This window comes from Eurypyga helias, unplaced genomic scaffold (assembly GCF_000690775.1).
Source record: "Eurypyga helias isolate BGI_N326 unplaced genomic scaffold, ASM69077v1 scaffold10329, whole genome shotgun sequence".
Classification (NCBI taxonomy): domain Eukaryota; kingdom Metazoa; phylum Chordata; class Aves; order Eurypygiformes; family Eurypygidae; genus Eurypyga; species Eurypyga helias.
Genome location: NW_010270104.1, coordinates 15,687 through 43,551, shown reverse-complemented (window position 1 = coordinate 43,551; position 27,865 = coordinate 15,687). Strand labels below are relative to the sequence as shown.

Genomic DNA, 27,865 nt, shown 5'->3' with positions numbered 1-27,865 from the left:
CTTTACATTGGTTACAGTGGGACCCATTCTACTACAACTTTATAGACCTCATTAAAATGTTTCTTTCTTGTTCTGCCTTCTTTACAATATGTAGTTGGCAGCATAACAGTTGGTCTTAAAGGTCTTTTCCAGCCTAAAGAACTATGATTCTATGCTTCTATAGTGCAACGGAGGTAGCAAGGGGCAACATGTAACCACAGTGGTAACACAGAACAAATTACAAGGTGTAACAGCAAAATAGTTTCCATTGTTTTTCACTGATGCTTCAATGCCTTAAAGAGTTCATCTGCACTTCTTACTGACCGTGCAAGTACCCCACAGTTGGGACTTCGCAGGCTTTCCTCAAGCTTGTTGAGACGTACATGTACTAACTTGGATGGACAGCAGGGAGGGAAAAGCCACAAGGTCCCATACAAGGTAATAGGCTTTTTTTTTTTTTTCTGCTTTCAAGTGTATAACTACTAAACATTCTTATCAGGCTACTTTTACTTTGATAATGATTAATCTATACTGTTCTTTTGTTTCACAATATTGCTTCCATAAACATTCAATGCACTATACATGTGTACATGCACACACAAATATACTACAAATTTTTCCGTTGCAATTTCTCTCCACTAGCTAAACTAGCAGTAACAAGAATAACTTCTTTACTCAAAATCAAGGAAGAATTCAGAATAGCCAGTATAGAATCAACAGCTTCCTAACTGTGTTTCCTATTTGTCATTACTACATGCTGATATCAATGACAAAAATTCTTATATTAATATATCCCACGGGAAATATGATGATTTTATTAAGTCAGGGTTTGTCAACTTTCTGTGAAAATCTCAGTGCTATGCTACATGAAGTCACGCAGTTAAATAACATTCCACGTGAAAACTAAAGGTGAGGCACTTACTTGTGTCCGTTTAAAGCTGCATGATGTAAAGCAGTATAACCTGAACTGTCTGTGCAGTTTATATTTGGTCCTCGCCAGATGCTGCAAATAAAACACAATTGTAAAGTTAAGTTTTTGGCTTGCTAAGTACAGAAATGTCAGAAACTTGATGTATAAATAATGTAAAAATCACTGCAACAAGTGTGATTAAACTTTAAGTGAAAAATTATCTTGAAAAGAACTTAAAATAGCAAATGTCATGTTGATATCAATATAATTTATTTATAAAAAAAATTTTACACATTCATCTTTATAGCAGTCATGAACTTTATGTAGGGCACTCTCAAAGACTAATAACTCTTCTGTCATTTCAATTAGATCTGTTCTCCCAGTATTAGTCTGGTAATTACACTGATGTTATAATCTGACTTTGCACTAGTTTTTTCACAAGTATATATTCTTTGACTTTAGGTCAGGTAGTCTAGATTCATACAAATGTAAGGTTAGGGATAACCAATCATATTCTTAAAGGGACACTAAATTTATTATTTTTTCTTGGTTTGATATTTTAGAATCCATTTTAACCAATTATATTTCAAAATAAATTACATATATATATAAAACAAAAGTTTAATAAACTGTTTGTTTGTTTGTTTGCTATCTTTCTATATTCTACAGGACTCATTTTACAGCCAGCTTCCTGTTTAACTGGTTTTATAATCTCTTATGGCCAGGTCACAAAACAGTAAAGGAGATTTTTTGTTTTCAAGTAGAAATATGTGACTGCTAATCAAAACCACAAACAACCCAAACAAGAACACCACCTACCCCCGCCCGTGCCCCCCCACCCCGGAAACTGGATAGCAGATGCCTGTTGAGCACCAGCAGGTTCTTTCTAACTGACTACATTTCAAGCTGACTGAATCCTTTGTGGAAGCAGTTTTTCCATCATTAGTATTACAACTTCCAGGACACAAGATGATGAGGCCTGAATTACAGTCTGTTTTCTTTAGCTTCTAATACAGTGTTAAACAGCCATTGGCAGGCCATATTTTCCCTTCACTTCACACTTCAGAATGAGGTGCTGCAGTTTAAAGAGGATAACCTGAAGCTAAAAGGTGAAGAGAATTTTTCATACTGACATTTTTCACAATCTAGATCAATAAAATGGCATGTCATGTTTAATATACGCTTTTTAAGAAATACTTTGTGCTGAATTTGTATTTTATTACCCATGGAATACTTGTGTGGCAGAATGGTCTCTTTTTCATTGTGCGTATGTTTGAATGATTAATTAGCTGATAAATTTAAGCAGTTGTTTTCCCATAAGTCATACTGCATGCATACAGAATTATGTGTGTGATACATTGTGTTCTGTAGTGATTGTAACACTACACAGTCCTGGGTACCTCACCTCTCCCTGCAATTTAATTTCTTGGAAGAACAGGACTGAAATATTTTCTTGGGTGCAAGGAATCAACAAATGAAGTAATTTTTCATTTTAATCTGCTCAGAATTCTACAGATGTTCTACAGAAGGCAACTTCCAGCTATGAAAATCTCTCTAACCTTTCGATTAAAAGAAATTATTTTAACTTCATGAAGTAGTAAAAATTGAGTGCTTGAAACAATAGTTCTTCCATAATAGATGTTTTTTATATGCAAAGACAGGCTGTCCTTATCTATTGGAAGGAAAGAAGTCCTTGCCTATCGATATTCTATAACCTCTTTTATACTTTTGCATAATACATTATTTTCTTATTTATTGGATTCTACTTTCTTCCTTTGATTTGTACCCGCTTATAGTAGAATGAAGCAGAAAATTGAAAGTGGTATAGAAAGTCGTATTTTAAATATTAAAATAAATACATAAATTACCAGAATATTAATTTACTTGGTTTTGCTTGCTTGCTTGCTATGGTTTACAGTGTTTAGGATTTGTTTGTTTGTTGTTTTTTTCAAAATGCAAGGGATCCATGAGTTCATATATTATTCATGATGCATTAGGCCTTTAAAAAAAAATTAAACCCCCCCCCCCCCCCCCCCCAAAACACAATCAAAAGCTAGTTCTTCCATAATTTTCTCCTTTAATCCAAGCAGTTTGTTAATGTATTGTTGCACTTGCTGACTCTGGCCTGAGGAAATATTTTTCAATTGAAACTACACTGATTTCTTTTTAACCAGAAACTTTGTGAATGAGTATATAAATGCACCTATGTGAAGGTCCTCAGAACACTCAGGCTGGGAGACAAAGGATAAAGGAGAGAAAATCCTGATGACTCGGAGAAATGAGACAGGATGGACAGGCTAATCACTGTCAGCTCCCAAATGGTACAGAAAGATATGCTCAAAATCAGAACTTGGTTATCAAACTAAAGAACACAGGGGACATGAGCGGGGCTCAGCTGCAGGCATCTCTTTTCCCTTGGGCCAGTGCAGAACTCCCCTACTAGGAGATATTGCATTGCTACAGTAGGGCTACATTATTTCCTAGAAAATGCAGGTTCAGTATACACTGGATATTTATGCTTTAATAACTAACAATCAAAAACAAATTGGACAGTCTGTGAAGATCAATTCTGACACCCTAAAACTCCCAACTGTGGTGAATAGTTCACCTAAAGCTCTTCTCTTGCAATCAGAATACAGCAGGACAAAATTCTAGTGGTCTATTAGCTCTATAAAAAGTATCTGACTTTAAAGAAGAGTGGGTTGGGAAAAAAGCCTGAAGAGCCCTTCTTATGGCATCATAAAAAAATACAATATATTAGGAATTATCAAATATATGGATTTATCTGTTTATTAAAACACTTCAGTAGTACCTGTGAAAGCAACATTAAGGAGAACCTGGAACAAAAGAAATCACCATTCAACCTCCAGAAAAGACTATATGTTGACAGAAGATTAGCAGCTCTTTAGATTGCTATTAGTATTGAATGTTCTCAAAACCAAGTTTTTCCTAATACTTTGATGCAGTCAATAATCAATCTACTTAATTTTACATGCATTAGTAAGTCAGGACTTTTTTTTTCCTGTGTATGTCAGTAAATCAGGAAAATCTTTCTACCACTTAATGAATTTAAGAAAGAATTTGAACTTACTTTTTGTTCAAAAAGCCAATTTTCATTCAATGACGAACTAAAAACTTGAATTAGAACATGATCATCAATTAGTTTCTTCCACTATAACTTGCCAAAGTGAGGCACAAAGAAACTGAAGCCTGCTACTTACACTACTGCCAAAAGCAGAAAGACCTTCTTATCACAGTATGCACTCACTGTGGAGAAAGAATATTGACCTTTTGAACTGACGTCAAATATTAACCAGAAATACTCTTTACTTGGTAAGAAAATGAATGTTTTTTCTTTTTATAAGCTGTAGAAAATTACATGTAAAGAGTAGCACTTCAGAAGTGATTTGAAAACGACAAACTACAAGAAAAGGTGGTGTCGTGGTTTAACTCTGGACAGCAGTTGATTGATTTGTTATTTTGCTATATGCAAAATAATAATTGCGAAGTGGCCATTGTTACACACATATCAACACAAAAGCAAAGAAATCAGAAGTGAATTCCACTAATCTTCATCACACAGGCACACTCCCTATCAACAGTACAAGAACCATGCACACAGGCATAGAATGTCCATCACAACTTTAAATCTGTGTCCACTGTATTTCCCTTCTGCACATATTCTTTCATTATATTATTTCATTATTATACTGTTATTACTTCATTATTATTTAATTATCCATGCACTAATATTTATGGTCTTCATATGGTAGTTTTGCCAATGTGAAAGGAAAAAAATTCGGTAAACAATGGTAAGAGTCTTTAAAAGCCATAGAAAGCTTCCTGATGACATCAGTGTCTGTCTGCTCATTGGTTTCAATTCAACCTTATCTGACAACTGACTGGTACCTCTCCTCGGAATTGATTTCTTTTCTAAAAGGAATCAGCAAGCAGAGGATGGCACTGTATAGATGGAAGCAGTTCCTCTAGAGGAGCTGGATGAAGCATGGTGTTCACGCCTCCACATTTTAAGGTTTAAACCCTCTTGAGGGCTGAGACAGGCTTAGCTTCTGCCTAGTCCTCACCCCTCCCATTCTTCTCCCCAGCTTTTTTCCCAGGTCATCAATATCTTTGGAAGCTCTTCCTAGAGACCTCCTGGCTTTTCAGGACTATAGAAGTAGAGAATCTCATCTTGCCAGGTCAGTTTTAATAGAGGGAAATCCTAAGCTTCATCCTGTTCTCATTGATGTCAGTGGCAAACACCAACCAGTTCAGATAAATCTAGTTCCCTTACAGTTGCTGTGTTTCATAGAATAAATACGTATTACAGGAATTTGTGTTGTTCTGAGCTGAAATCTTCCAAAATTTTCATGTTTATTGTTGTTAATCTGACAGAAACACATTGACTAAACTTATTAGAGCACATAGCCAGACTTCTATATTCATTAGTGCTTTGCTCACATTCATACATATTTTCAGTCACGTAAACTGAGCTTATACGAAATATATGGATAATTTTACAGAGCATTTTTCAAAATGCAAGCTTTCACACAATAGTATCTATCATCAGTTATTCAGACATAAAATAATAATGTTAGTTATTGTGAACAGCAGCAAAATAGCTCCCATTCCCTATTTTATGCACAAATAAATCAAACTGACAACCATGTTGCTGTAACCTATACAAACTAATAATGTTACTTATCAAATATACAAGTGTTTCATTTTAGTAAATGTTACATTGCTTGCTTTCTACAGACTCCTCTTTGATGGAATCCAGTGTTATGTAAGATATATTATCCCGTCAAAAGTATGTATGTCTATTTCATGTATGGTTTTACCTGTTATTTACATTGCATTGCTGAATTTGACATACATTTCAGAATTACTTGAAAGAATGTAAATGTAAATATTTGTCTTTAGTGACAGTGGGAAAAAAACCTTTTAGAAAGTCACATTTTAAAGCATAATACATCACTAATAAATAATAATAAGGTACTTAAAAGTTGTACATGGATATCAACATCAAAAAAAGAATTTCAGGATCCTTTTTGAGCAAGCACAGCTATAGATGTTAAATTGACAAAAGCAGATGATATCTTGAGTAAGGCTTTCTTAGGCCTTCTTTTCAGCATTACAAACAGGTGCTGCATGTAGCTACTGAAAGTTAAAAATTCAAAATGAAAATAATCATGTTAAAAAATACTTTTTTACTATTATTTTAATTTTAAAAAATTAAAATAAGGACAGAGAGATTATCAATTCAATTAACTGTATATTTAAAGCTTATTGTATATATAATTCCAATTGTTTATTTAAGTGGTGTTGTGGTATCACTTTGAAATGTGACCCAAAAACATTTCATTTTGAATGTGTGGAATGTACCCATCTCATTTTGACTCCTGCTGTTTAGTTGTCTCAATAGAAATAATACAAAAAAAATTGATGATGAATAATTCATAGTATTAAATATGTTTCTGAACTTCAGGCTTTAAAGCAGCTTATTCCACTTGTTTTCTTTAACCTTGATCTGTTTACAGTCTTGACCATTAATAACATAAGTCTGGAAAATTGGGGAACTTCACTGAACTTTCACTTTATTTCCATACTAATTCTGTTCAACTGGTGATTTCTATTTAATATGAAATATCGAATATATTAAATATTATAAATGATTATTTATTATACAACATTTACTTATTACTATACTTAGACTGGCTCCTCTACAAGCAGGTCTCAAACCTGCTTAGTGGTCTGATAATGTGATAGAGTTATGTACAACAAGCTACTTCCTCCTTCAAAAGCTTATGCAAAATTTCATCTATCTCAGTGAGAAACTGACTTCATATATGTAGGGACTATTACCATGAAGTCTCCTAATAGCTGAATATCATAATTAATTTCATTGCAAGTATGCATTGCCTTTGACTGAAACAGAGAAGCTGACAAACCATAGATCATCCTCTTTATAGGTGTATGATCAAATTAATCCAATGAACCTTATTTCGGCAAAAGGCCAGGGGTTTACAAGATTGTTACCTGTACCAGTTGTACAGGTATGGGCTATATTCACGAGTTTAAGATTTAGCACAGTAACATGAAATTACTATTGGAATGGAGTGCAGATAATAGTTCAGGTAAATCCAGCCTCCACTTTTCTTTGGCACTGAAGATATCTAGAATTAAAGAAATTCTCCTGTGCAGTATATGTGTAAGATAAAAAGATTCTGCTCAGATATCTCCATTCCCTTCTTTTCAAGCAATTATGCACTTCAACTTGGAAACTTGAACAAGCTAAGAAAGGAGCATATAGAGAGCCATTTGATTCCTCATTAGGGAAACATAGTAGACATTCATAAAAAATACTACCGGGATGCTTCAGGAGGGTCTATCTGTGATTCTATGTTTCTCTGAAAGGCAGAGAAAGGTTTCTTACCCTCAGCTCATGTATAAGCCTCCAATATACATATAACACCCTTTGAATGTTAACTGGGAACAGAAATGTGAAGACAAAATAGAAAAAGAAGTCATTCACTCCCATCTAGCCAACCTATGGCATGAGCATCAGTAGCTCCCTAAAAGTGCTCATCTTCACAGAGCTGTCCTGCTATATCTGTTGTGACTGAACTCAGAATTTGTTTTTGCTGTTGAAAACCTTTCTAAGGAATAATACGTGCAGTAATATATAGATATGTATAAAGATGGATATCAAGCAGCACAGAAAGAAAAAAAATCATTAACTCACAACATTATGAATTTAGCACTATTGTTGCATTTCTCTTCCAGGGACCATGCTTCTTTCCTCTTTGAAAAGCTGGTTGGTTAGAAAAAGATCTTTTTCCAAATATACAAACCGCAGGTTCAGCACTTAAAGTGATAAGACAAGCATGCAAGTAAAAAGATTAATCTAAAAACACATACAGAACAACAGCATCATGTCCAACAACAGCTGCAAGTCCAGCAGAGCACAGCACACAGCATCAGGCAGGAACCCAAACTATGGACTCAGAAGAAGGGATACGCTGTTGGGGCCACCCTGAGGGCTGTTCTGCGAGATCCTCCTACCCATTGTTCAGTGGTGACACCGATCAAGACGAGGCAATGCTGAACTGAGAGAGGTTACTGTCTAGGGGTATGGGACACATGGGATTGAGTAAGCCTTTTATGGGAAGTTTAGGTGAGGAATCAAAGGTGCAGAAATAGACGGATTCAGGGAGGAACAAGTGTGAGAAAACAGAGGGATAAGGGGACAAAAAGGGCCGATCACATCTATATAGTTGGCTCTACAGTACAGTTGTCTGGCCATGTCCTGCACCAAAACTTATTAAATTCCATTTCTATTTCCCTATGTGAGGGACTCTATTCTGTGTGCAAATGGGTCCAACCACTAACAAATGGGTCAGACAGTGGGTTAGTGAGGCCATGTGTCTGTGTTGCCACAAATGAGGGTCTGGATACCAGAAACTGGAGTGGGACCATGGGTCAGCGGGCCTGCGTGTCCATGGTGCCTGCAACTGCAGAAAGTGTGGGTGTGCAAGACAGTGTGATTGCTAGTGAAGATCAAGCTGGGCTTGCCAGCAAGCAGGTGAAGTAGCCTGGGAGCCAGTTGTGTGTTTGCATGTCTCTAAGGTTGAGACTACGTGAGAAGCTGGCTGTCACATGAGACCAGGGTGAAAGATACATTTTGACCAAAAAGATGAGCAGTGGGCATCTGCAGAATCACAAAAAGTATTTTGGGTTGGTTTTTTTTTTTTTTGGCCAACTTCCAACATCTTCATTAAAAATACTAGAGAAAGAAAGTGGTCTTGTATGGCAGATTTAGGCCACTGGGAGATGTGTTCTAGGAGTCTGCAGGTTAGTCAGTCTGTGCATGTGCAAGCACGTGCAAATTCAAATATGTTCAGTTTGGGAAAGAATCTGCCCAGAAAAACATGTTGAGGACCACTCAGTCTCTCCAGTTAAGTACTTAGTATGGTAAAGGCCACATAAACTAAACTTCAACAAAGGTCATGTCAGTTTAACTGAACAGGAACTCATTTTACTTGAAATTGGAATCAATTTAATTTCAATGTATTTTATTCTTACAGAGTTAGTAGTTATATCAGTTTAACTGTCATAAAAATCAGGCAATATGCAAAAACATAAAAGAGAAACACTGTCTTCTTGATGATGTCATGCAAATGAATAGGCAATAATTATTCATGCTTTATTAAAAGAATCTGTGATATATAAGGTCACTTTGCATTTGACCTTTATCTAACCAGCTTGGCTTCATCATTCTTTAGGGACTACTCATCTGGAATTACACTGGCTGGGTACACTGCATAATACTGTGGGTATATTCAGAGCGCAATATGCTCCTGATTAATACTGGTTAGCTTTGCCTCATCCTTACAGTCAAGACCAATTCGCCTGGACTGGCTAAAAGAGAGAAAGCTTTCATCAGTTCTGACAGCAGGGTTCCTCTGTATTCCAGTTGTCTATAGGGACAATCTGGGGTTTTGTTTAGTTCATAGTGAACCTTAGTAACTCCAGCTTGTCAATGATGAGTCAGACAGACCCTTGGATCTATTCCAGAGTTCTGTCCTTGAGAATCCAGTCATCCTGATAGGAAAAAATGTTAACTCTCATTTGGCATTATCCTGCACAAGAACACTGTGAGAACAGCTACTAACTAAATTATGAAAATACTCAGTCCAAAACCAGATCAACAGGCAGTATCTTTAATAAGTCAAATCATTCATGGGTAAGCAATGTGAACCACATTTTAAAACTGTTGTCAATGATATCTCCAGGTATGATCTTACATGATCTGAGCAATCTGTAGGGATGCCGTACGGCTAATGCTGAAGATCAGTGCATCAGATGAACTGTTCCTATGGAGGGCTACTCCACACCCTGTGTACCATGAGTTTGGGCTCCCTACATCATATACTGTGAATCAGACCTATATGCTTTGTATGAGATCGATAGATTGATAAAAATCAATCAGGACCAGGGCTCCACTCTTTAGTAATATTAGGCCATACAGTAGAGAAAGAAAATCAGACATACTTGACCATATACTTTTTCAGTGTATATATAAAATACATATATACATATGTATACCCATATAGTGAACTCCCTTTATAGATAAACACTGGATTCTTTCAACTCTTCCCAGACAACTGCTATTTAGTGAAATTATACAAACAATAATTATTTTTCTGTAAGCACAGTAATGGAAGTGGATCTTCTGAAGAGTTTTGAAAGCCCTTGCATAGCTCATGATACACTTACATGAATATATCTATGAAGACTGAAGTAGAGTACACACCACCAGTATTTTCTTTGGAAGAACAGAACACTTGCTCACATAGACCACTCTGACGACTTCTTTTGTAAAAATCACATGACACAAAAATAAAAAAAAAAACTCTAATATTTCTTGTATCAGAAATAAACTGAAGCAAATTTAAATACAGATATGGTGAGAAATTTTGTTAGGAGAGATATTCCTTTAGCTATTCTTTTTGCTAATTCAACTGACCTTGAATCTTTAGTAAGAAAAGTTATAGAGGGTTTTTACTGAATACATTTTTGAAGGTCCAGCATAGTATTCTCATCCATCATAAATTCATGGCATTTGCAATTTTAAAGACATTCTTGTCACAGACAGGTAAAGTCAATATTTATTGTAAAAGGAGATTTAAAACCTCTAAATGATTAATTATGCATCCTGTAACACTTACTGACAATTGTTTAAGTGGAACAAAAATTCCTGAAGCTCTGGCACTAGAAGCAGCACTAGGAGAAGTAAATATATATATCACAAATTTTTGAAATACAGATGCTGTTAAAACTATGACCTCATTCCAGAATCAAAGATTGTTCATCCTAGAAATCAACCTCAGATAAGACTCTTTGTTATAGCTCTAGGACATGCAGAACAGATCTTGCTATCTACAGTCTCCAGCTTCCTTTAATACCTTGTCCTACTAATCTGGGTTTCCTCAAGAGTAATTCTATCAGACACCAGCAAAATAGACACCAGAAAAATATGTGATTCCATTTTTTCTTGATTCTTGAAGGCCATTCTATCAGTTTATGTTTAGATTTGAAAAGAAGATTCAGAAATCAACCTAGAGTCTTAACTCCAGCACCAATTAAATCAATCACCAGCTATCTTGACATATGAGAATGTAACACAGGTATTGTGTTTACATCCACAAGATACTACATCAACTATTCACATGATTTCCCATATTCTCATTCCAAAGCTTCTATATATTCATCTCACAACAACAGCAACGATGTCCAACTCTTTTGGACAACCTACCATAAACTTAACCAAATCTCAGAGCAGCGAAAAACTGCAGCTCCCTCAACTAACTTCCAAAATAGGAATCCTGAGATATTAAGGTTCTTGAAGTCTATCAATGGCCTACAACATACATACAATGGATAGACAACATTCATGTTTCTGGTAGAATACTTCCTCAATTACTCAGACTCCATAGCCCCAAGCAGACAATGCGCAAGACAGAGAATACCAGAAGCCTTCAACAGTCTGTTTTTGAAATATATAAGGTAATTGAAAGGAACCTTGACCAAAATTAATGCAAAATAGTACTAAAACCCCTTTTTATCCATAACATTAAATATTAGAACAATTTCAGTGTGTTCTCTGGAGTAGCATAGTTTCAAAACAGAAGTACACTTAATGCCTTTGCTAGAATGCTAGCATGGAGTATCTGCATGTTGCCTGGCTCCATCGAAGTGCTAACACTCATTCTTTCCTTCAGCATTTTATCAACTTTTTTAACAAGAACACAACCTAGAAAGATATATGAAAGACAAATATAGATATGAAAAATATATGGTAGAAATTATAGTTACTGCAGAGAAAAAAAAAACTAGTAGCTGTTCAGATTACACCAATTCAATATTTCTTTTCTTTAATTCTTTTAACTGGATTAACACTTTAAGTAAGAAAATTGATTATCATGAAATTAGCTATTTCAATAAGTACAACTGAGCAAAACCAATCCACTGATCATATTTTCTCAGAGGCTTAAATATTGTATTACAGAATGGTGGCTACATCAGACATACTGCATAACCTAAAATGGAATCTTTGCAACATCCCATCTTTAATACAGAGCTATTATACTGTGACATGTTTAAATGTTGTTGGCATAGTATACAAAATCTGGATAAATAAGATATTGGATGAAACTGTGTTCTCTGGGACAAAAATTACTAAACCAGGAAATGTTATTAACTAAGGACAGTTGAAGCATAAATCCTCTATCCTATGCTCAAGCTAATCAGAATGGTCAGACAAAAAAAGCTTTCCAACAATAAAAACATAGAATTAATGGCTTAATTTCTCCTCTCAGCAATATGCCATGTCTGAAATAAATATCAAAACAGATGTGTGCTACTGAGCACACATTTCATTTGCTGTGCTCTGCCAACAGAGGTCAGAATTACCTCAGAAGCATCCAAAGCATTGTTATGATCATGATTGGAACTACTTTAGCTGCACAAAATTACTCTTACAAAGACAAATAACATATATTAGAGAGGCTAAAGTTTCACAACTTTATCTATAACAATGGTCTTCCAAAGCTTTTGGGTATATGACAAGAATAACACCACTTTAAAATTTCATGAACACTGCTACTGAACTAATTACAAAGGTCATATCCATCACATCACCAACAAAATATTTCGTAAGACTAGTCATCATTTGGATCACTCAGAAAAAAATAAGTTCTGCCAACTTATGATGATGCTTTTTATTCAACAAAATCATTTATGACATATAGCTTAGAAGTCAAAATGTAATTACAGTAAAAGTATTCACTAAATCTGCAGTCTATTTATGTTAGAATTCCCTATTCAAATCCATTACGAGTTATTGTTTCTATTCTATTTAAAAGACTTATCAAACATAGAAATTAAATCCAAGACTAAGAGGTTTAAATGACACAGAAGCTTCTACTATAAAGGAAGATCTGTCTGATGTAGAGCTTCAAACACCTTAAAAGAACAAAAAACCCCACTTATTTCTAGATGTATCTAAAGCGAACACTGTTTCTTAATTCTACAACAACAATTAAATGCTAAAAAGAAACTAAATATTCTTTGTACTTCAAATGGTTCTACTGGGGCGTGTTTTCTAGAAAACGAAACAGCCATCTACTCTCTAAGTATTGCAAGTGCTCTTTTCAGTTGCAGCCCATGGATCATGAACTTTTCAGCAATCCTAAAATAACAATGCTAAATTTGGGGAAAAATATTTCGAGAAAGCTATCTGAATAATCTTGTCATCTTCCTGCTCCTTAAAACAGAACTGCTAGGGTACTCACAAAATCTGTTTTGGCAGATACATTTGTGTAAAATATATTATGATACTCAGCCATTACAGGAATAATTTCATGTTCTTTCTGAACTGCCTTTTTGGCAAGAGATATCTAGAGAACACAAATTTGGGTGCAAATATTCCTCCCAATACCACAGATTTTGAGAAACACTGGAGAAGAGATCCCAGTTCCGCAATAAGGCACTATGCAAAACGATTCATCCCAATTCTCTCTCCATGTAATCTACTATTAGCACCACAGTGCATGCAGGACTTGAAACAATTACTATGATTTGCTCAGCTGTGTTTAATGCAAATAGTGTTCCTAGCTCTTTATACAATAGAGCAATAAAAGAACAATCCCTGACTAAATATATTAGGTACTAAACTAAATGTAACATGTAAGGATAGACTAGTCTGCAACATAAAAAGGGGAAGTGGTACACCAGAAAAGGTTATGAAATGCACTTGTGAGGTGGCAAGGTACCTCTTGTTTTCCTTTATCATGTGTACAAATCACAGTTATCTTGCTGGTTTACATTATAGCTCATTAAACTTAGATCATTTGCAGGGAGGAAGGGATCCTTGTTTGCAAATTCTCTAGAAAGGTGCAGATTTTTAGAGGATGATGGAGATGGAAGGCATGTGCCACACATATGGGCTAGATTCTCTGGAAGATACTTAATAGGAATTGTTAAAAGAAACCAGACCCAAAATCCCCTGAAAAACAGGCTCCTGTTGAATTTATCTTATACTGAATTCACTTTATATTTGTATTATCTTTAATCTTGGAAATTAAGAACTTTCTCTACATCTCATTTTAAGGGCAATTTCAACAAGTAGATTTGATTGTTAGTTCAGTCTTGACAGTATAATTATTCTGTCGAATGAAGATATAATCATTTCACCAGAGGATGCACCATCTGTTTTCAGGTAGTAGAAAGAGGAAGTTTTCCTCCAAGTCCTGAAGCTTGACCAAAAAAAACACTCATTATATTTAGAGTCATATCAGGGAAAAAATATATATCCTTCTAGTGGTATTAAACTTTAAAAATGTCTGAGGTTTCACACAGGAGAGCATTAAATTGAACCAAGATGTTGTTTAGGTCAGCTTTCCTGAGCAGCTGGACAACCAGCACCCAGCAAGAACTATATAAAAAGAAATTCATTCCTTAAATTTCCCTGCGCATGTAAGGCCTGAATAGGTGTTGGTTCATGGCTGGTCTCCCTTGACCCCAATATCCTGGCAAAGAAACTCATTGTGTGTCTGACATAACTTAAGTTACTGCTATTCCAGGAATATTTCTGTTCCAGTGTGTGGAGGGAGAATTGTAGTAAAATGTAAATCTCTAAAAACCACTTAGTCACTAGAATATCCATGTCTTCTGGATTCTCAAGAAGCCAACTGAAAAGACTGCAAAGTGATATAAAGGAACTTGGCATCTTAAAAGGCATGAGAGCTCATCCCAGATTTACATGAAATACCTACACTGATAACACCCCTATGATTCAAAAAAAGATTGTGCCGTACTCCTTTAATATTGATAACTAAGACACTGAATCCAGGATATGACATCATTCCAGAATGGCTTTGGAGGCTTTTTAAAATGGCAAGATGATTTTTTACAATGTCAGTTTTGTAGCCACTATGGTTACAAAAATCTTCACCTAAAGATAAACGGATACTGGACTCTCTCCAAGTTTGCAAACAGAAACTGTTTTTCTGACAGGCTTTATATATCCCCCAGTCACACTGAAAAATCTAAAATCTCTAACAAATTTTCCAGACAATCATGTTTAGGTAGTGGAATTTTGTGTACCTTTCTTCCATGTAACAGGGATAAAATTGTTTTAATCCTCATTCCACATTTTGATTTACAAAATGGGCAACATGGAATCTAGACTGTTTATATATTGTTGAGTTTTGATCCAGAAGTACAGTCTGGATCATTAAAACTGTCTGGCTCTGCTTAGGTCCCAGAAGTCATGTCATGGGTTGTACGCAGGTTGGGACTCTCCACTCTGCCAGACTCTGAATATCATGTCAATTCCTCTGTCACTTGCAGTCTGAATCATCTAGGAACTCCAGCTGCATCAGCAATAGTAAATTAAACATGTTTGGAACTACTTTCTGGCACGGAGGTCAAACTGGCATAGAATGCTCCACACCTACCCTACTCAAACCTTCCAAACAGGATAGCTGCATCCAGATTGTCTATCAGGCCCTAGGCTCATACTAATTCCTCAGCTGTGCCTGGTAGCTCATTCCTTGGGAGTAAGCCACATGGCACATTCCAGTACCCAGAAATGTTCCCTGGCATGTTAGTTAGATGTGGTCTCACATTCCTGTAATTGGTTTGGCAGAAGCCGTTCAACCAACAACATCATTTCTCAGTTTAGAGGATGTAAGAGCAATACTGTCTGAGTTTGGGTCTAGATAGGGCTGATGAGCATCTGCCCACGGTTCATGCTTGTGCATTACACCTTTGATCCTCCCAGCAGACAGCCCTTTGCCTGACTGCAGGATAGAGGAGAAGGGGAAGGAAAGTTCTATACATGAATATCCCAAACTATATACCGTTGCTGGCACGGTAACTTCTTTACTTCTTTTCCTCATCTTCACATGCACACTCATATTGATGGAAATTCCTAGCAGTGCATCCGCAATTGCACAGTTTACCTGCAAGGCAGTCTAGGAGTCTCATTCTGGCATCAAGCTAAGAAAGGAATCTACAATGGACTCAGAGTGACCTTATTCCAGGAGAAGATTTTTGATGTCTACAGCAGTATAAATCTCCTCAACTTCTTAGCAGAAAGAACACTTATCAAAAAAAGAAGTCTTTAGAAAATGGTTTGGAAACCACAAGGTAGGCATAGGCCTGAAAAAATCTTACATTAAAAATACCAAAATTTAAATTCTATAGAGGAACAGGTGCTCTTGGAAAAAACTCCCATCCAGATTGTATGGGAAGAACACAGAAGTGACTGGGTGGGAAAAAATAATTGCTCCCACCAGTAGAAAATAAGCTGAAATTAAGGACAGCCAAAACCCCTACTAAAATGACAAGATTTCTCACTTCCAATTTCCCAATCATGACAAATAAAGGAGAAAGAAGCCTTCTAAGGTGAGTGGGACCGAGTTAAATAATAGAAAATTGGCCTATTTATCAGACATAGAATTTCCTGTCATTAATTAGATGGTCTCTCCAGAAGGAAGAACAAGTCTGTGTCTTGTGAGAACAGGTCAAGGATGAAAGTGAGAGTTGGATATCCACACCCATGATGAAGGATGTGCTGGAATTAGACACTTCCATAGTGCCAGACTGTCATACTTTCTCTGAGAATCCCTGGAAGAAATGGAAATGAAAGTATACATCAGGGGATTTTATCAGAGAAGGAATCAATAATAGAGATTCCAAGGCCTGTCTACAGTTGAAGTAGGACAAGGAACATGTATTGATCTCTGAGACAAAAAGATCAGCTTCTGGAAGGCTCAGGTCATAAGATTATATTTTAGAATGTTGTCCTAAATGACCCACTCACAGCTCACAAGCCTAAAATAGGTCAAATTGTCTGCTAGTGATTCAGAGCTTCTAGGAATTCAAATCTTACACTGGATGTATTGATCTGAAAGATTAACCAGCTCCCAATAGGGGAGGAAGTATTTTGTATCTCCTTGTTTATGTATCAACATTGTGGCAGTGCCATAGGGTAGTCCTGTGTCTTTTGATTTGGATAAGAAACATTTGGCATATATTTTGAAGAGGATATTTGACCTTTCTGACAGGAAAGGTCGTTGAGTGACACCAGGTACAAAACTGAAAAAAATTTGAATAGCTGTTGGAAGCTTCCTAATTTTTAGAAATTATGAGGAATGCAATTTTTAGGAACTCTTCTAAGACTTCTGCATAGCAACTCTAGTCAACTCTAGTCAATAGAGGAGATGCAAATGAAAGCTGAATACTTGTTCAAGAGAGCCACCTTTCCAAATCTAATCATCATAGTGAGAATAAAAAGGCACTCTAGTTCACCTGAGAATGGAAAACTCTCATGAGGACCCTTGGAGTCACAAACAGTCCAAACTGGAGGATCATATAGTGGAATTGGTCATAACCAATTTTAAGTTAAAGGTATTTCCTACAGATAAATCACACTATGGAAAAAAAGATCTTACAAACCACTCCTGTTGACAAGAACATAAAATAGCATTAGATTTTATCATTTGAATTCTTCTTTAAGTTCAAGGTGGGTTTCTGTTTTCTTTCATGTCTCAGAGCCAGCTCAGAAGGGAAGAGAGGACAACAGTCAGGATCCAGAATACTTTAGCATTAGGGTGGTTGCTCAGCAAGTAAGCAGAAAAAGTGAATGGAGGTGAACTTCATTTAGTCATGTAGAATTTACCTGGGAAAAGAGCAGTAGGCATCTCTCAGAAGGAAAGAAGATTCAGAGAAGAGTAAGAATATGGTGTGAGAGCATACGGGAGAAAGGCTGGGGAAAGGTACAGGAGCTGTATTAAGCTTTATTAACTTAAGGATTGAGACACTTAGGGGATTAAAGGGTTAAAGCAACAGATATTCTCCCTGCTGTCAGCTTGGACTGTCAGAGTTCAAATTTATCAATTATCCTGAAGCCAGCTGTCCCTACTATTCCGTTCTTAATTTAATAGTCTTGAGAAAATGTTATCTTTCTAAATTAAAACGATTTGCAAAAGACAGGGTAGACCACTGCCAAGTAAGATACCCATTTAGCCACATGCATACACTCTCTTCCACTCCTAGTGAACATACCCTCCCTGCTCTTACTGTCTCCCACTGTACACTTATTCCTGAAAAGCACCTACAGTTTTAAAGAAGACATTTCAGTACTTTTATCCTTCCCACCTTTACTCCCTTCCTCCTACTTTATTTCTCTCCATGGTAAATCAATTTTGATAGAACCTTCCAATTTCCAGATGCTTATGCATATACTTCTGGATCCATCTTAATTTGCATGCCTACAGAAATATGAAATTTGTTCAGTTTTAATTAAATTCTTGCTTTCTTGGTTTATCTTGAATTCTGCAATTTCCAATCAACTAGTAATTTTTGATTCTATGCTTATATACTAATGGATAGTCTTACATTTTCATCTTTAAAACCAACTTAAATTGAAGTTCAGTTGAAAACACTGACATTAAAAATGTGGTTTTAAGGCAAAATATCAGGATAAATAGAGAATAATTTGATAATAAAAGTTGGTATGATATTTGTTAATAACACAAATTAGAAGACAAACATTAATGATAATTATTCTCCTTATAGGAACTACTCAAATCTTATTAAGATATATTCCTAAATATATTTGAATAGTTGATCTATTTATACATAAGAAATTAATTATAATTTCAAACTGTCTTCTAGATGGGTAATGCCAGATCTGTTTAAATTGTCTTAACATATTTGATTAATCTGCTATCAGTCAACTGTATGATATTTCACTGACATTACTCCTTGTCATTTCTAACTCACTGTCCACCATGCTCTCCAGGAATTTTCAGTCATGAACTTCACTAAACATACATAAACACCTGAGTAGGAAATAATCTAATACACCTGCAGTGGCATAATGTAATACAAAACTAATACATGATGGAGACATTCCAACTGTTTAAATACATTGCCCTTCTCAGCATGTCAGTGCAATAGTCTGAAGATGTGCTTAAGATCCTGTTGGCCTCTGTAGCCTTGGTAATGTACTGCAAGGTAAAGTTCCACCTCTTGGGGTTCATAGAGAAGCATTTTAGTTCTCAGATTCAGCCTCAAACGTCACCAGATGAAGGTGGTTTATAACTTCATTGAAAATTGTATCTATCTTCATTGTAGGACAGAGAGGACAGGTGTCACAGATACAGTATAAAACATAAGGATCTATTTCAAAACATGGGCACCTATGTCAAATGTTAATTATAAATATCTTAGGTGCTGCCTATATTCACTAACTTTCACTATAATGAAAGTCAGTTTATAATTAGGTTTGATACAGTTTCTGAAAATGAAATGGCAAACCTGTAGAGCAGGGCATAATTATATCAGGTGAAAGTAGCACAGATTCGATCAGCAGTCTACTATCACGAGAAAATTTTCACCAACCTTCAAATCTTTAAGTCTATAAATCTGCTTTAACCTCCAATTATTTAAAAAAAAAAAATTATTGAAAAGATGTCACAACTTATTGCTGGGTGTTATATGCTAGTCTTAATATAACCTTTAAGTAAAAAAAAGTTCATTATTTGAGATATATCAAGAGTAGATCCTGGCATATTGTGCTAGAGCAGCTACATGGCTAAATAACTGATTTTGCCCCAACTTCCTACAGGTACTGCCAGATATGAATTCCTCTGGGTATTTCCAAACAAAATGAAGCAGGCACCAGGATGTGTCTCAGGCACCAACTTAAAAAGTGGCACTATTTTATTACAGACATCAAAGAAGAGGAAAACAAATACCAGGAGGAAACAACTCCTATGGGGGAGTTCCTACAGAGGAAGACAACTTAAAGTAGACAACCTAAAGTTGAAAGGAAATGTGTACCATAATGCAGACATCTGAGGAACTCCAGACAGACTTTTAAGACAGACAAGAACCACTTGCCCATAGTAAAAGATACGAAAACATAATTCTGGCACACCCTTCTTTTGTAGCCCTGAGAAAAAAATAGATAAATTGTTGGGGGTTTTTTCTATACCTTTTGTTTGCCTGTGTTTTTATATTGTATTAAATAAAATTTAATTTATATTGTATTAAATAAAATTTAAATCCCTGTTAGGGATTAGGAGTATTTTTACTGTAAGAGAATTTAGGTACCTTGAGCTTTCTTGAGATCTCTCATTTCTTTTGTTTAAACAAAAGTATCTGTATAGAGTAGTTATCTAAAGTATCTGGTAACAACTTCTGCATACTCAATATTCTTTATATATTCTATCCTTATAATACCACTTTCTTTAATGATCAAATGGCTTTACTGAGCCCAACCCATTCCTGTAGCATATCACGGTTTTACTGCAGTTTAATCCAGTCCAATAAAATATTTTGTAATTCTTTCCAGGTTTTCAGCGTCTGTCAATTTGACTAATAGAATTTTGGTTTATGCCTCCAAAATGAAAATACTCAGCAGAGTCAAACTTTGGCATGTCCCCAAGTGACAACTTACTTCAAGACACTGAACAAAGGAAACAAACAGGTTGGAGGAACATGACAGCTTTCATACCAGACTTTCTTGAGGTTAGCTTGGGAGTCAGCCACACTGAAATGCATCTTTCTCTTTGTTTTGCTGCTAGAGCAACCCTCTAGTCACTAACCTTAAAATTTGGTAGAATAAGCTACCTTTTATAGTTTGTATTTTTAAAGTCTCTTATATAGTAAAACTTTAATCCATTACATCATGCATATTCAAGCTAAAGCAATGGGGCTTTTTTCATAATTAAGGTTTTAAGAATCACAGTATCATTTGATTTACTTAAATCCAATTATATATTTTAAATAAAAATGTTGCATATTCTGTATTCCTTTCATTATCTAATTTTATAATTCTATTTTAAAATTGAACTGAGTTTTTCATAAATTATGATTCATGAATCATTAATGCTTTCTCCCAGGTTCTAGATAATTAATGATTTTTCTTCATATTAAAAGTAAAATGATAGTAAAATATCATATTAGGCACATGGAAAGCAATATTTATCATCATATTTTTTTCTTTTTGAAAACCATATGCCATAGTGTGGGATGATTTCAGTTCCTCACAATTTTCTTTTAAAAAGAATTCTCAGAAGTGGAGAAGTTTTCCAAAAAATATCCTCAATAAAATAAAACATTCAGCCTACATAACAAAAAAGGATTTAAGTATGATGTATTCTGAAATTTGTGTATTTTTTTTAAGAAACTTAACAAGGTCTTTTCCCATTACTTCTCAGACAAATATTTCATGAACGTATCTTTCATTGTAAAGACTGATTTATTAAGGTGTTGAATGTACTGGCATTTCAAAGCTAGTTCTCCACTTGGAACATGTTATCAGTACAGCACTACTAGGATAATACCTGTAACATGCATGTGTGTTGGATGTGAGCAAAATACTGCCTTTAATGGCACAAATAAATTCTCCCATTCAATCTTCAGAGTAACTAGTTAAACATACAAAATTAACTTAATTTACTGAAGGATTTAATTTATATATATATATACACACACATAAATAAATGTCCTTTCTTATCCTTTCAATCAAATCACTTTCACGCATGATTTTTTGAAGTGTCTCTTAAATCTTCGTATTATTTCAGGATTTCTCAAACTATTTCCATACTACTTGATTACAGTATTCCCTTCATTGTACTATAATAATTAGATTGTCTTTTACAGACACTAAGTTCCTTGAGTGTACTATTCACGCACAAATGCATTCTACGAATTTGTTCATCCTACCATACAGAATTAAATAAATCATGGCTTCCTGTACAAACGATGCTAAAAAGTTACTGCCCATCAGTAAAAACCAGATCTAGGGATGTTCTTTCTCTGGCTAACTTCCTTCTTTATGGATGGTAAATTTAGCAAGTGCCCTAGCAACACTGCCTGTTCTTAAGCATTACGTCCACTCCCAAGTGTAAAATCACATTTTACTTTGCTTAAAACTACAACTGCTTTATTTAAGCTGGAATTTTATATCAGAAATCTACCTCAGCCTAAAGAGTTTTAAGATTTAGTCGTAGGAGAAAATACAGGTTTTCTGAGGGAAAGAAATGTGAATGAGCATATGAAGGGAAATTCACAGGAAATTAAAATAAAATTAGATGAGAAGACAGAAAAGGGTCCAAACTAGTATAGGCAAGACCAGAGATTTGGAGAGGGGAAGTTGAAAAATTAAAATAGCTGAGTAAAAGGATTGGAAGCATCACCCTCCAAAGTAAGACTAAGAGCTGCAAAAGGACACAGACGCACAAGGTGTTCGGAGTAAAGGCTAAAGCTAATAAGACAGTTGGACAGAGTAGAAGAGTTGAACTTCCATTGAGTGAGTAGCAACATTTGTTAGACACTCTGCTAGAATACATTTTCCTAAACTGAATCCCATGATAACTGAGCAAATGCCAGCAACGCTTTCAGCAAAACAGTAATGCACATTACCACTGGCTACTCCTATCAAGCATTCCACTAATGCACACAGAGTTCTGAGTAGCACACCTTGAAGTGCCATCTCTGTTATTGACCTACATCAGGTTCATCTACTTAGTGGCTCACGAGCTTGATTAGGACTAAAAGATGACTTCTTTGGCCATGAATACGCAGGTTAGTAGCCACATGAGCTGTTACCATGCAGCTGGTCAGCTGTGATGCAAAAGTTACACAGGCTTAATGTATATGAGTGTTGATACCACAAACATGATGGAATCGCTCGGTTTTACAAGGGAAAAAAAAAAAAGGAAATTACATAGATACAATTATGTCAAAATATTATAACAAATTACACCGAAAAATCAAAAAAAGCACAAACAAGACTTTATGATCTTAGAATCATAGAATCATAGAATCACAGAATGGTTTGGGTTGGAAGGGACCTTAAAGACCATCTAGTTCCAAGCTCCCTGCCATGGGCAGGGACACATTCCACTAGACCAGGTTGCTCAAAGCCTCGTCCAGCCTGGCCTTGAACACTTCCAGGGATGGGGCATCCACAGCTTCTCTGGGCAACCTGTTCCAGTGCTTCACCACCCTCTCCATGAAGAACATCTCGCTGATATCCAATCTAAACCTCCCCACTTTCAATTTAAACCCGTTACCCCTTGTCCTGTCACTACAGGCCCTTGTAAAAAGTCCCCCCCAGCTTCCTTGTAGCCCCTTCAGGTACTGGAAGGTGCTATAAGGTCTCCCTGGAGCCTTCTCTTCTCCAGGCTGAACAAGCCCAATATTAATTCAAATCTTGCTTACGTATACATAATCTTTAATTCCACAACCTATTATTTGCATGCATTTTCCTCAGTAAACCTGCCTCAGCCAATCTATGTAACCAACACTAAAGGTAGGTCATGGTTCTGTAGCAACAGAGCCTACTGAATGTAACGGTAAACAGAGAGAGGAATGCATTCTGAATGAACTAGAGGAATGCAAGTGGAAAAAGAAGAAATTCATATACAGGGTAGTGCAATGTTGCCCTAGAGATGTAGACTTTCTACCATAGAGAGGTTTTTTCACAGTAGGAAAGTTTTAAATCTAACTTTGCAAGAACAATCATTAGATATGTAACTTTCAGGGTGCCCAATATTATATTCTGAGTTTTGACTGTAAAAGCACTATTTGCAGTTGCCCTGGTAGCCAGAAGAAACAGTCAGAAGAAATTGTTCTTTGCACTTTTAAATTATATGTGATGACAAATATTCTGCAAAATCTGAAATCGGGTTTTTGGTATTTTGAACTGTGCATCTAAAATTACCCAGTAACATTGACCTTAGTGTCTCAAGGCTTCACATACCTGTTTGTAAAATGGAGTAATAATACCTTGTCATCAAACAAGGTTGTTTTGAAAATAAATGCATTATGATCGCAAAAACTCTACTGAGAAGCATGTGAGGAAAATAATTCTCTTTATAGGGACTGCATAATGTGCACTAAAGGCATAAGCCCACACTAACTATGAGAAAGTAAAATACTAAATAGCAACTAAGGGAGCACCATCCATCTTGTACCATGAAAGGGGAGTGAATTTTATCTGAATACCATGTGATAATGTACAACATTCAGTGTTACATACAACATGCCATCAACATACAGTCCAAATGCCACAGTTCATGAGCAGACTATCTGTAGACAAACATGGGTACAGAGACATAGGAACTGTCTGCATAAAGCCAGTTTGGATCTAAGAGCACTTCCTAGCCAACTGCATGGACTTATAATACTTCCAAAGCTAGCTAAGGACTGGAAGAATCGCAGACTCATCTGCACGCCACTGAGCTAAGAAGTCCTGCTAAACGCAACTTGCTCTATGTAGACTGAGGTTGGGTGTCATTCCTTCACCTACGTGAATCTAAGCAGAGCCGTGTATAGATTATTAGCTGGCTCTGTTGACCCTGACATGGACAATGTCATCCATGGATAATATAGGTGAATGTTACTTCACCATGCTTCCCAGTGCTCCTGTAGCTAAGAAACCCTAAATGTGCTCTCCCCACTTCTACGGCTCTGTGCCTAGACTTACCACCTTTTAGAAGGAGAGAGACTTAGGAACTGGAGAGCAGAAGCACATGACCTTGATCTTTGCAAGACAGCTTTTTTACCCATTACATGATTTACCTCTTTCTCAAGACAATTGCAAACTAACTGTAAAGAACTTCCATATCTCCTCTTCATATCTCTTCTAAATAGAATATGTTCATCCATACTTAATGTTTTAACTAACAAAATTATCTCAACAGGTTTGTTACAAAACACTAGATTAGCCAGTCACTGTACTTTTCAGTACTCTTTGTTTTTCTATAGAAATCATTACTTCAATTATCTTATTCTTCATGCTTATTCAAAAGCAGCCCCATTGTAAATCTGAAGCACCTGAGTACTAAATTCTTTTGTTTACAACACATGAACAAGAAAGGCATTTCTGAACATGTAATACCCATCCAACACAATCTAGTAATATCACCAGTCAATCAAATGTGTGTGAATCTAAAACTTTTCTCTCTTTACTGCCAGTAATCCCCAGTCACACTTCTTTTTCTTTTCAGTTGTAGCTGTCATTTAAATTACCTCTGAAAATATATCGGACATCCTCATCTTAAGCTCTTTTCTTAAATGTCTGAAGTACTTCATGTTCCTATCAGGTATTTCTCCACAGTCTTTTATTCCGTCATGAATTTAAGTATAATCAGTCAAATACTCTGGCAATTCCTTAGGATATTTGCTATTCTTATTACGGTAAGTCATAGTTCATAAAAAGAGTATACATTCCAAGCAGATTTCCATATTCTAAGTAAAACTTCTCCTCTATTTCCCTCTTTTCCTTTTTAATGTTGGATGGGATTATGAGTGACTTGTCCTGTTTTAGTCTAATCATACTTGTCATTGTCATCCTCAGGGAGGAACACCAATTCTTTCCTAAACAGAGACATCAACTTCTCTCTTTTTGGACTACATTTTGTCACTATATCCGTCCATCCATTTCCAGCTCAAGAGGCAGTGTTTAATGATTTGTGGTTTTGTATTATTTTGTTTCAGGTGATTCTCTTTATGATTTAAACTGGTAGAGAGAGAAAAAGAGGGAGAGCGAGCTATGGATGGAGACAGACATGGGGTGGGGGAGAGGTGAAGAGAGAGAGGGATGGCTGGAAAGAAAGATTAATGGAGAGGGAGAGAGGCAGGGAGAGTGGAGACAGGTGAACAGAGAAACAGAGAGAGATGAGGGGAAAGAAGAGAAAGAAAAGGAGATATTTGAGAAAACTCTATGCTCTAAATTGACATATTTCGGTAATGTAAAATTTTAATGAACATATTTTGCCCCAAACAGTTCGGCTAGAAGCCATATATAAACAGGAATTATGTCAGCAGATGAAAATTATTGTACAAATATGAAACTTCACCATGGACAAGAATGGACTGATAATACCCATCTGAAAAGGGAACAGTTTAAATCTTGTTCAGTGCCTAAACAAATCAAACCTACAACTGATACATGCCTAATTGTGTAGTTTCTGCTAAGTCTATAAAATTGCAGTCATAATATTTTGAGAAGTTCAGAGTTCTATATTTCTTGGAAGACCTTGCGACAGAGAAAAGAAAACTGCAAGTCCACTTCAAACAGTGCTAACATTTCTGAAGCTACTATCAAAGCTCTAACATATTTTTATCCATTCAAAAAAGTCATCACAGAACAATAATGGAGTTGAGAAATGTAGTTTATAAAGTATCTAATATAGTACAAAGAGAACACACCCTTAATTTGCAACATATTGCCTTTAGAACACAGTAAAATGTTTGACTTCCTCTTTTTGAGTTTTTGATAATTCCACTTTTCTATGTGAGACTTAAACTAAGATTCACCCTTGTAAGTTTTGTTTATATTTTTTTATCTCTTTCAAAATATTTATGTAACTACATATAATCTTTGGACCAGGGAAAAAGTTTGTGTTGGGTAAACCAGTGGTTAGAAAACTCTCTTGAGATAATGACAGACCAGAGACTTGAACCTGAGTCTCCACATCAGAGGTGATATGCCTATTTCTATGCTGAGAAACTTATATCACAAGTATGAAAACTAGTGCAGTTCAAGGGAAAAAGCTGGTATTTCTTCATTAAATCTGGCTTTAAAAAGAAAAGAAATCTTTATTCACTTCAAGTTTCTACCTGTTTCAGTAGGCCTAGCTGCCCTTCGTGGCTACGTCACAGAGTCACGCACACCTATAGACTACAGACACCTCTACTTTCTTGAAAACGGATAGGGGCTTGGGGGAAAAGGACATGTACCTTCAACATCATCATGTCATTTCGGCAATCTGTGGCTCTAGTGAAAGGAACCTACTCTTTCTGCTGAAGCATAGATCTACAAAATGGACACATAGCTACCTAACTGTGACTGTGCCTATTTCCAGGTTTTTCCAAGGTTTCCTCTACAGGCAAGACATCACTCAAATTTATTTGCAAACTTTCTTCAGTGCGTTTTCTCCTATTTGCATTATTTTCTGGAGGACGGTGATACCAAGCTCTGCTTCATTATCATTTGAGTAACGTCCCTCAACAGAAAAAAAGTGTGAGGATAATATGAACAATTACTTACACTTCAGGTTTTAAGCTGTAGTGGGTAATACTGACTATTGAGAAATTGATAGGCTAGCCCACTGTTGATTAACAGTGAAACATACAAATGCAACTTGATAGTTTCAAATGGAAAAGACAATCTAACGACCAAAGCACTAACAGAATTTGAGATGTTCAATATTTAGCACAAATGGGAGCAGCAACACACAGTTACACTATATCATTGATATGCTCAGTGTCTAGTTACAGAACACATTGTTGTTAGCCAAAATACATTTTGTTCGCTTGGAACGTGAATTAATGGTTAGGTGTGCAAGTCTTCAGCTGTTATGCTAAAGATAAATGATAATTTCTTAAGCCTGAGAATCAATTTTAAAGGAAGCATGACAAACCCCTCTTTGGGTACATTGATTGCTACCCAGAGCATATGCTTACTGACCAAAAAAATCTGTTCAAAAATCAATCACTTCAATATGATGGAAAAAAATCAGATAGTGTATTACATAGAGCCAAATTCAGCACAGCAATGCAATACCAAATTAAGAGACAGATAATGCTTCAAATGAGAAGTTAAAAATCAGGCCATTATTTCCTTTTCTGACAATTTTTAAGGTGGGTCACAAATCACTAATTTTAGTCCAACGTGTTTGCTTACACATTACTTTTTTTAACTTTTTCAAATCTAGCTATAAACTCTTTGCATGATACCCATCAAAACTAAACTGAAAACACTTTAGAAAGAAAATAATTCTTCATAAATTAGCCAAGACTGTTTTAAGTGCCAACTTAAAATTAAAAAACAATATTGTAATCATTCATATTATTGCCAAGTTCTGTATGCTTATATGTACA

General features: G+C 35.8%; 1 protein-coding gene across 1 annotated transcript in view; it reads right to left on the bottom strand.

The window, feature by feature from the left end:
• The window catches only part of LOC104514587 (ankyrin repeat and sterile alpha motif domain-containing protein 1B-like), a gene marked incomplete at its 3' end in the record, with an annotated part of 69,350 nt that overhangs the window by 25,822 nt on the left and 15,663 nt on the right, over nucleotides 1–27,865 (bottom strand). Inside the window, exon 2 of the mRNA XM_010158320.1 lies at nucleotides 902–982. Within this exon, the coding sequence (XP_010156622.1) occupies nucleotides 902–982 (81 nt within the window). The remainder of the gene's footprint in view (nucleotides 1–901; nucleotides 983–27,865) is intronic.